This window comes from Trichomycterus rosablanca, chromosome 16 (genome assembly GCF_030014385.1).
Source record: "Trichomycterus rosablanca isolate fTriRos1 chromosome 16, fTriRos1.hap1, whole genome shotgun sequence".
NCBI classification, from domain to species: Eukaryota; Metazoa; Chordata; class Actinopteri; order Siluriformes; family Trichomycteridae; genus Trichomycterus; species Trichomycterus rosablanca.
In genome coordinates, this window is record NC_086003.1 from 8,245,373 (window position 1) to 8,256,811 (window position 11,439).

The 11,439-nt window shown below is 41.5% G+C and overlaps 1 protein-coding gene across 1 annotated transcript; it reads right to left on the reverse strand.

The window, feature by feature from the left end:
* Positions 1-484: 484 nt before the first annotated feature.
* Positions 485-10,818, reverse strand: pdcl (phosducin-like). Its single transcript, XM_063011389.1, has 5 exons — positions 10,736-10,818; positions 7,222-7,405; positions 5,049-5,230; positions 3,904-4,173; positions 485-1,574 (listed from the first exon to the last, which is right to left on the reverse strand). The coding sequence occupies exons 2-5, from the start codon at positions 7,394-7,396 to the stop codon at positions 1,293-1,295; spliced, it is 909 nt and encodes a 302-aa protein (XP_062867459.1). The 5' UTR covers positions 7,397-7,405; positions 10,736-10,818; the 3' UTR covers positions 485-1,292.
* Positions 10,819-11,439: the final 621 nt, after the last annotated feature.

Consider the following 11,439-nt stretch of genomic DNA (forward strand, 5'->3'; position numbering starts at 1 on the left):
GATGGCCCCTTCCTGTTCCAACATGACTACGCACCAGCGCACAAAGCAAGGCCCATAAAGACATGGATGAGCAAGTTTGATGTGGAAGAACTTGACTGGCCTGCACACAGTCCTGACCTCAACCAACAGAACACCTTTGGGATGAATTAGAGCTGAGACTGTTAGCCAGGCCTTCTCATCCAACGTCAGTGTCTGACCTCACAAATGCGCTTCTGGAAGAATGTCAAAAATTCCCATAAACACACTCCTAAACCTTGTGGAAAGCCTTCCCAGAAGAGTTGAAGCTGTCATAGCTGCAAAGGGTGGGCCGACATCATATTAAACAATATGGATTAAGAATGGGACGTCACTCAAGTTCATATGCGTGTGAAGGCAGATGAGTGAATACTTTTGGAAATGTAGTGTACAATCCAGGGTGTGCTCCCACCTTTCACCTGAAATGATGGGTAATATTAATACAATTAATTACATAAATTACAGAAAACAAGATTAAGAGTTATTTTATTTATTCTGAACTACATGAACACATAAAATACATAAAATGTATAAAGCTAACAGAAGGTTCTGGAAACAAAGAAAAACATTCACATTCAACTAAAACTAGAATAAATAGTTGCACATAGATGATGCTTGAGTCAGTCTGCCTCCTGGATTGCATAGCGCAGTAACAAGGGCATTCATAAAAAAAACATAATAAAGATAAACGACTACATGCTCATACATCACTCACTATCTTTACGGGGGTATTTCCACTGACTTGTGTATTTATTTAGCTAAATAATTCTAAATAATTCCCTACTCTTTAAATCTGTAAGTTTGTTTTGCACATAACTGTAGGGTCATATTGATTCTTTCAATACAGTGGTCTCCATATGATGTGTATTGTGAATCATATACAGCTAGTAGAAGCTTGAACATGACTGCCTTAACAGATTTAAAAGCACACTATGCTTTAACGAGTGCTTTATTACACTAATGATGTGCTAAATTTAAACATCATTTGTCTTGTTTACATAATGTAAGCTGTGTTGGATCACTAGTCCCAGGAATTCAATAGAAAATAATGATGAATGATGAAATCTGTGTATCTATCTAAATGACTTATTATAACTCCTTCATCTGATCGTTTGGTCCTGTGAATTTTAATGCAAATAAAATTAGTCACATCTTGGAAAGAAGTTGAAGTGGTCAGTGTGCCTCCTGAATAAACCAGTGTGTTTATTTTGCATTTTGGTCACTTCAGTCAGGAACAAGTTACTAAGTAGGCGTGTATATGCTTTGCGTTTACGGCTTTAGTCTATATCCAGGTCGCTGTCAGAGTCGTCGACGTTGGCGGTGCCGTTGCGGATGGACGAGTGTGGGTTCGAGCGTGGTTGTTTCTCGGGCAAAAGGCCGTATTCTTGCAGCAGGGCTTCAACATCTGTGGCGTAGAAGTCGTCGCCCAGCTGGTCAGAGACACGTACCAGATTTCCCACCAGATCGCCACTGCGGTACAGAAGCAACGCGGGCAGGGCAGAGCTGCGGAACAAAGCACTGGTACCCAGTACTGAACCCTGAGCAGCACAGAATTTCACCTGAACATAAAGCACACAGTGTTACAACAGAGACAACTACATTTTTTGAGATTTTGGTTGGTGCTGTCATGACTGTATCATGTCGCATTTATGCTGTGAGTCTGCAGTTCTACCATATCCTAAAAGTGTTCTATTGAATCCTATGGTCTATGAAACCAACTCAAGATGACTTATGTTTTGTGGCATAGTGCATTCTTCTGCTGGAGTTAACCATGATCAGATGCGGATACTGTAAATATACACCGATCAGCTGTAACATTAAAACCACCTCCTTGTTTCTATACTCACTGTCCATTTTATCAGCTCCACTTACCATATAGAAGCACTTTGTAGTTCTACAATAACTGACTGTAGTCCAACTGTTTCTCTACATGCTTTGTTAGCCCCCTTTCATGCTGTTCTTCAATGGTCAGGACTCTCCCAGGACCACCACAGAGCAGATATTATTTGGGTGGTGGATCATTCTCAGCACTGCAGTGACACTGACATGGTGGTTGTGTGTTATTGTGTGTTGTGCTGATATGATTGGATCAGACACAGCTATGCTGATGGAGTTTTTAAACACCTCACTGTCACTGCTGGACTGAGAATAGTCCACCAACCAAAAATATTCAGGCAACAGCGCCCCGTGGGCAGCGTCCTGTGACCACTGATGAAAGTCTAGAAGATGACCAACTCAAACAGCAGCAATAGATGAGCGATTGTCTCTGACTTTACATCTACAAGGTGAACCAGCTAGGTAGGAGTGTCTAATGGAGTGGACAGTGAGTGGACACGGTATTTAAAAACTTCAGCAGCGCTGCTGTGTCTGATCCACTCATACCAGCACAACACACACTAACACACCACCACCATGTCAGTCTCACCGCAGTGCTGAGAATGATCCACCACCTAAATAATACCTGCTCTGTGGTGGTCCTGTAGGGGTCCTGACCATTGAAGAACAGGGTAAAAGCTGGCTCTCGTGGAAGATGGACACACTTTTCCATCCTCCTCCATTATCTTCCCTGCTTGGCTTCTCCTGTATCGTCTTGTCTCGTCTACTCTGCTCTACAGAGATTTTTCTAGCACTGCTCCTCAAAGAACAAATTATGGAATTGGTTAAATTATCTCTGAATGCTATTGACACCATCTTCTCATCGAGAAGTTCGGGTTCGGGGGAACCCACATGCCCCGACGGAACGCAGATGGCAGGATACGCGATGGACTCGTGGGGGAAGTGGAGGGTCGTGTGCCTGGCACCTCTTTCGTTGGAGGACGTAGAGGATGTTTATCTATTCGGAACTTTGATTGTGGGTTTTTTGCTGATTGGATTAGGCTTCGCCCTGCTGTATCGGGAAATTAAAAGAGTTGGGTCAGTTGTCAAAGGTCCCCAGAAACTGCCCAATTTTATTGATATGGTGGGCAAAGCCGTTGGAACTCAGACTGGATATTATTAATCGCAATATGGATTTCATCTTGGAGAAACTTACGGCTTTGCGAAATGAGGTGAACCAGAGACGCATTAATTCTATTAGGACTTGTTGCTATGTACCTACCCTGCCTCCACTGACTGTTTTCATTCTGGGCAGTAAGAGCTGTAAACAGCCATGTTATCGCGAACTTTGTACAGACTTTTTTTCTTGCTGACAGAACTCTCCTAACCCCAACCAACATCTCCACTCTCAGCTTCATTCCACCACTATGGTAGGACGGGTCCGCAGCGCGCGCTGGTATAGCTGCGAATCGCCGGATGGCTGCCTCCCGTAGTGGTTACTTTTTCACATCCCCACATCCCTAACCCGTGGCTGGTTGTGTGATTATGTTATGTTATGTTTATATGTGCTTGTGTGCTGTAAGGCGTTTTTTTTTTTCATGTTACCATAGTGTGCTCCTTAAGGGAACACAATCTGGTTGCTGTTTTTTTTTTATCTCCTACTTTCCCTATGTGTTCATTATTTCTTGCTTTCTTATCCTGTCTTCCTGTCCTGTCTCTCCCTGGTCATTGAATGTTCTGGACAGGTTGATGGCTAATTTCGCTGTAATTGTACATGCTGCAATTTATAGTGACAATAAAGTTCTACTACTACTACTTAAAAGGTATGTAGAGATATAGATGGGCTTCAGCCAGTAATTGTAGAACTACAAAGTGCTTCTATATGGTAAGTGGAGCTGGACAGTGAGTGTAGAAACAAGGAGGTGGTTTTAATGTTATGGCTGATCAGTGTATAATAAAAAGCAATAAGTACTGCAGAACCAAAACAAGATTATGACCCTCCTGGCTTTTATTAAATATTGACAATGTTAGTCTGTGAGGATAAAGCATTCCTCAGAGGATTTGCAGGATTACCTGTGGATATTGTACAGCCAGACAAATAAGGCTGCCCTCCATGGCCTGGCATGCAGGTACATCTGGCTCAAATATGTGCACCACCACCAGGGTGCTCCTGTGTTCCTCGTCGACAGCGCGTAGAAACTCCTCACCTGAGGAGAGAGGGATGACTTTCTCAAAGCACCTTTCGCCACACAACTGCCGCCTCATTTCTTCCATGCGCTGCAGCCGGTAATGCTGGAGAAAGGCTTCGTCGTCGTTATCCTCCTCATCGTCTCGGAGTGTCACCTAAAAGAAGAAAAGCTTCATCATTTACGAATGAGTATGTGGATATGAGGGTGGGTGCGTCTCAAATCAGCATCTAGCTCGGCTCTCAGTTGATCAGTTCAATCGTTAGCTGTTGGGAAAAAATTTAAATGTTGCTTTTAATCAACAGCATTAATTTAACAATGACTTTTGTCAGTCGTTGACGTCCCAAATGCTGAACTTTAAATATGAATTCCAATGTGATACCAGCTGATTTCTGTACAGCTAAAAGAAGAATGTAGTAGCTATAATAATCTCAAGCAATACTTATTTTGTGATGGGTTCTGTGACACTGATTTTACAAAACATTTGAGGGAGTCCTGTATATACACTGATCAGCCATAACATTAAAACCACCCCCTTGTTTCTACACTCACTGTCCATTTTATCAGCTCCACCACACACACTAACACACCACCACCATGTCAGTGTCACTGCAGTGCTGAAAATGATCCACCACCCAAATAATACGTACTCTGTGGTGGTCCTGACCATTAAAGAACAGCATGAAAGGGGGTTAACAAAGCATGCAAAGAAACAGATGGACTACAGTCAGTAATTGTAGAACTACAAAGTGCTTCTATATGGTAAGAGGAGCTGATAAAATGGAAAGTGAGTGTAGAAACAAGGAGGTGGTTTTAATGTTATGCCTGATCTGAGTATATATACTGGGCCTGGGACCAGCACTAAGAGTGCACTGCTATGTATCTGACCAATGGCTAAGTAAACAGAACATCAGCAGCAGCATGACTCTCACCATTAAACTATACCAACCCACTTCATTAAATACAGCTGTTTTAATTCTGAACTATTTGAACACAGCCCATTTTACTTATAATTCTACAGTGGCGTCTTACCTTGCCATTGATTTTATCCTGAAGCTCCTTCTGCTTCTGCTTCTCCTGCTCATCGTCCAGATGCGATCTGCATGTCAAGCTAAGCTTCTTGATCAGACGCTCCATCTCCTTCTTTTGTTCAGCCCGTTGTTCTGTCTCCAGCTGCTTGTACTTTCTCCAGTCGTTGAGGACACCTTTTGGACCTGAAGAAAACACAAAGGTTACATTAACATTAATGTCCATTCTGTGTGGAGTTTGCATGTTCTCCCTGTGTCTGCAGGGGTTTCCTCCGGGAGCTCCGGTTTCCTTCCACAGTCCAAAAACATGCAAGTTAGGTAAATTGGAGATACAAAATTGCAAGTGATGGGTTCCCACACAGAGACGTATTTTTTATGAAGAGCCAAACTAAGCTCCATGTGACTCCCACTCACACAGGCACCTAGACCAGTCCCAGAGATCACATATCCCAGGAGCAGGAAGAGGCCGCGTCTGACCTTCCCTCTCTAAAACACAGGCAACTATGTATGTACAGTATGTATGTATGTATCAGTGGCGGCTGGTCTTTCAAAGAGGGGAAGCTCATTGTCGGCTTACATCATAAAATTTGTCAATTTATTTATACATAAATTCTGCCCTCCGTTCCTTTTCAAGAAAATGGCCTGTGATCCTATCGTACCAAGTAGGCGTCTTTTCCAGGGACTTGACCAGTGTCCTGAATCAAATACTATGAGTGTGTTTTATTTACACAATGAACAATGGAAATGGTCAAGTAATTTCACCAAGCAAATACCAAGAAATGAATTGCAGTTTGTCTTTCGACTTCATTCGCAAAATCCGCGATGGGACTGAAGCTCCCAGTGATTAAGTGACGTGTAGATCTCAAAATAGCTGTCAATCAAAACGGGATTCAACCTTTCAACTGATCCTCCAATCATCTTGCAGAAGCTCCGCGTCCAGACCCGCCCACAGCTCCATTCACCCCCAGAGACGCTCAGTGTCCGGGGGCGGGACAAAATCGTGGCATTTATCCAATGACCGGTGAGTTTCGAAGCAATGAAAAAAAACTTTCCATGCAGTCCCATTGAAGTGAATAGACGCTCAGCTTCTACGGGCAAATGCATTGACTGGTATGTTTGTATGTATGTGTACACTGATGAGGCATAACATTATGACCACCTCCTTGTTTTTACACTCACTGTCCATTTAATCAGCTACCATATAGGAGCACTTTGTACTTCTACATTTACTGACTGTAGTCCATCTGTTTCTCTGCATGCTTTGTTAGCCCCCTTTCATGCTGTTCTTCAATGGTCAGGACCCCCACATGACCACCACAGAGGAGGTATTATTTGGGTAATGGATCATTCTCAGCACTGCAGTGACACTGACATGGTGGTTGTGTGTTAGTGTGTGTTGTGCTGGTATGAGTGGATAAGACACAGCAATGCTGATGGAGTTCTTTAACACGTCACTGTCACTGCTGGACTGAGAATAGTCCACCAACCAAAAATATCCAGCCAACAGCGCCCCATGGGCAGCGTCCTGTGACCATTTATGAAGGTCGAGAAGATGACCAACTCAAACAGCAGCAACAGATGAGCGATCGTCTCTGACTTTACATCTACAAGGTGGACCAAGTAGGTAGGAGTGTCTAATAGAGTGGACAGTGAGAGGACACAGTATTTAAAAACTCCAGCAGCGCTGCTGTGTCTGATCCACTCATACCAGCACAACACACACTAACATACCACCACCATGTCAGTGTCACTGCAGTGCAGAGAATGATCCACCACCCAAATGATACCTACTCTGTGGTGGTCCTGTGGGGGTCCTGACCATTGAAGAACAGAGTGAAAGCAGGTTAAAAAGGTATGCAGAGAAACAGATGGACTACAGTCAGTAATTATAGAACTACAAAGTGATTCTATATGGTAAGTGGAGCTGATAAAATGAACAGTGAGTGTAGAAACAAGGAGGTAGTTTTAATGTTATGGCTGATCAGTGTATGTATATATATATATATATATATATATATATATGTGTGTGTGTGTGTGTTTGTGTGTGTGTGTGTAAAGAAATATCAATGAAGAGACCAGCAAATGGCAGTTTACAGTCACTTAACATTTAATCTGTAATAAATAAGCCCATATCTAGGAGTGCAAAATGACTTTTAAATATTGTTATAAATACGCACCAGTGTTAACAGAACTGCCATCAGGACTGTAGTCTATCTGAGTCTCCAAAACCTCCTTTCCCCTTATAGTTTTTGATTGATCTTCATCTTCCTCATGGTCGCTATCCTCACCCTCGCTGCTGCTGTAGTAATACTGCAGCTTTTCCCCAAGGAGCTTGTCATCCAGAGTCGTCATGACCAAAGCCTAACAGAGCAGTAAGAAAAAGAAAGAGTGCTGCAGTTTAATCATAATCCCAATTTGCTTACTTGGTTAATAAAACATGATCATAACAAACCTACTTCATTGGATAAAGTTATAGACATTGTTTAATTGCCCCCTTCCACTATATCAGTGCTAAAATAACTGCTGCTGTATTGTCTGTATTTATGCTGTATAACACTGCATAATTTCTGCACCTTATGTGACTGCTGCTATGTGCCTTTTTTACTGCCTTAGTTTATTTCTATTTTTATTCCTCTGTATATGGAAAGTTTTTTATAGTTTAAATTTATATATATTTTTAAAAAGTTTTATACCAAGTTTTTTATTCTGTTAGTTTAATTTTGTTTTATGTATAATACTTATTGATGTTTGGAGGACGAACAAAGTAAGAATTTCATTGTACAGTGTAACTGCTGGTTCTTCTGTGCACATGACAATAACACTCTTGAATCTTGAATCAGAGGATTTTAACGCATGTTTTATAAATATAATATTGTAAATATTAGGAATTTAAACATAGGAAGGCTGTGTCAGGGAGTCCAGCTTAAAGAATAGAATAAGAATGCCTTTGTCATACATACATACATACATATACACGTGTACAGTACAGTGAAATTATTTTTCCGCATATCCCAGGTTGTTTGGAAGCTGGGGTCAGAGCGCAGGGTCAGTCAATGTGCGGCGCTCCTGGAGCAAACAGGATTAAAAGCCTTGCTCAAAAGCCCAACAGTGGCTGCATAGCAGAGTCTGGATTTGAAACGACAATCTTCCGATTGATACAGCCCAAAGCTCTACCCACTAGGCTACCACTGTCCCCAATAAATGAATGATTTATCTGCTGTGGTGACCCCTTAACCGGAGCAGACAAAGGTGATTATAATTAAAATATATAGTGGTTTAAAATTGTCTGTTTTCTAACTCCTTTTGTTATGTCACACTGAATGATTTTAGAACATTAAACAAAGCACATCACATGGTACTCGGGTGGCACAGCGGTTAAATACTCTAGTATCTTAGCAATGCTATCCACCAGTCGGACGTTCGCATAGACAGGACTAGCTATTGTCCAATGAAGGTATGGCCCAAAAAGCCTAGCTATTGCACCCTTAATGCTGGTCCCAAGCCTGGATAATAAAGAGTCGGGGTCGAGTCAGAAGGGGCATTCTGAGTCTGGTATGCAAACCAGATCTGCTGTGGTGACCACAAAATAAAGGAGCAGCCGAAAAAACCCTACAGGAACACATTTTGTAAAACATAAAGTTATGCATTACCAATATGCATACCATTCCTTAAAATGTAATTGCACTTTTGGTTACTCAATTATCTAGTTTGCCATGTTTAGTCACTGTGCTTGAACACAGCACTCTTGCACCTGTAATTCAATTTAAATATTTTACATTATGTTGTTGGACATTTGTAAACAACCTTGATTTTATATCCCTCTTTCTATACACCTTTTTAAAAATACTTGTGATGTTTCTAATGTTACGGCTGCTGTAATGACACAGTTTCTCTCAGGAGCAATAAAGTACCATTTATCCATCAATCCATTAGAACAGTGATGAATCTACGCAGAAGTGACTTGACTATGGGGATTTCTTCAAGGGTCTACAGTGACAGCTAAGGAACTGCAGACATCTCCATATTCACATAAGATGAATATTCACTACACAAAAAAGGCATCCATGGATAGGCAGCAACACCTTTTGGATTAACAATCTATGGACAGCCAAATCAAAATTGTGCAGAATTTCCTAGCAGCCGATATGTCCATATCTATAACAGGTAAATGATTTAAAAAGTATTTATTTAATCAAGCTTCTGACGAGTAGATCAGATCCAGGTTCAAAGTTGTCTAAGCTTGTGCTTCAACAGAAAGGACAGACTCAAGGAAATCTGAACTTTTGTGCAAAGGAATTGACAATCAGTTATATAAATGTGCTTAATTGCATTTCAGTAGTGCCAAAAACATTCATAATTTCACATAAACTGTTATGCTGATGGGCGGCACGGTGGCTCAGTGGGTAGCACTGTCGCCTCACAGCAAGAAGGTCTGTCGATCCCAAGGCGGGGCGTTCCGGGTCCTTTCTGTGTGGAGTTTGCATGTTCTCCCCCGTGTCTGCGTGGGTTTTTTCTCTGGGAGCTCCGGTTTCCTCCCACAGTCCAAAAACATGCAGTGAAGTTAATTGGAGACACTGAATTGCCCTATAGGTGAATGTGTGTGTGTGTGTGTGTGTGTGTCTGCCCTGCGATGGACTGGCGCCCCGTCCAGGGTGTTACTGTGTGCCTTGCGCCCATTGAAAAGCTGGGATAGGCTCCAGCACCCCCTCACTGCGACCCTAATTGGTTAAGACAGTGAGTGAGTGAGTGTTATGCTGATTACATTCTTACATTACGTTATAAAAACTTGTCACGTCAATAAAATGAGGAATGTAAACAAACCAACCCAGCTCTGTGTATTTCCAAAGCTGTTTTTAAGGTACTGGACTAGAAATCAAAAGGTTGCAGGTTCAAACCCCACCAATGCCAAGTTGACACAGTTGAGCCCCTGATCAAGATCCTTAATCATCAATTGCTTAAATTGTATATCAGTGATAATTGTAAGTCTGGATTGTAAGTCTCTTAAGCTACAAGACTAGTAGTTATAAGGTTGCTGGTTCAAGTCCCACATCTGACAGCTTGCCACTGTTGGGCCGTTGAGCAAGACCCTTAACCCTTAATTGCTTGAAGTATACTCTCAGTTATAAGTCGCTTTGGATGAATGTAAAAATGTAAATGTAAATGTTTTATCAGATTTGGTTTCATATTATCAAATTCTCTCCTTATTTCTGTATTAATTATAAAATTTTTAAATAACTAGGGCACCGTTAAAATCTGGCATTCACACCAAGGCTGAATTCAAAACTATAGCCTATTAAACAAATAGTGCACTAGAAAGTGCGTGTTTGTATTATTTCACACCCTAAGTAGTGCGCTTATGTAGGAAAGCAGGAAGTGATTTAGAATTGTTTGACAACTAAATGTTTAGCAACGTTAGCTAACTAGATAAACAGCAGAAACCACTAGCTGGCTCTCGTTTACAACTTTAAGTTAAAACTAGCGCTAAAATAAATACAGAATATAATAAATTAGCTTCATTTTAAAAGCCGCTTATGTTCCAGCTGGATGCTTTACAAGCGTTAGCTCACTGGCTAGCAGGCAAACAAGCTAACTTAACGTAATAAAGCTAGAAGACGATAAATAGACTTTGAAAACAAAATCAAAATTAATTTAATACCACGTTATAGAACAAACGGGTCAATTTACTCTTACCTATATTATATATTGAGGCGGAAAATTAAAGATAAATTCTCCGCAACCTTCCTTGATGATTCTCTCAAGAAGTCACTGTGGTGGTGAGCGTTCTGACCAATCAGAAACTAGAACAGATAAATGACACATGAGATAGCCAATGACAAAGGGTTTAGAATGTTGACAGTTCAGATCTAGAAATTGAGTCGATTCAAAGAGTCGATTCCACAAATACAACGCGCCAGACGAGGCAGAAACACACACTGTCCATTTTATCAGCTCCACTTACCATATAGAAGCACTTTGTAGTTCTACAATTACTGACTGTAGTCCATCTGTTTCTCTGCATACTTTTTTAACCTCCTTTTACCCTGTTCTTCATATGATCAGGACCCCCACAGGACCACTACAGAGCAGGTATTATTTAGGTGGTGGATCATTCTCAGCACTGCAGTGACACTGACAGGGTGGTGGTGTGTTAGTGTGTGTTGTGCTGGTATAAGTGGATCAGACACAGCAGCACTGCTGGAGTTTTTAAATACCATGTCCACTCTATTAGACACTCCTACCTAATTGGTCCACCTTGTAGATGTAAAGTCAGAGACGATCGCTCATCTGTTGCTGCTGTTTGACTTGGTCATCTTCTAGACCTTCATCAGTGGTCACAAGATTCTGCACATGGGGTGCTGTTGGCTGGATATATTTTTGGTTGGTGGACTATTCTC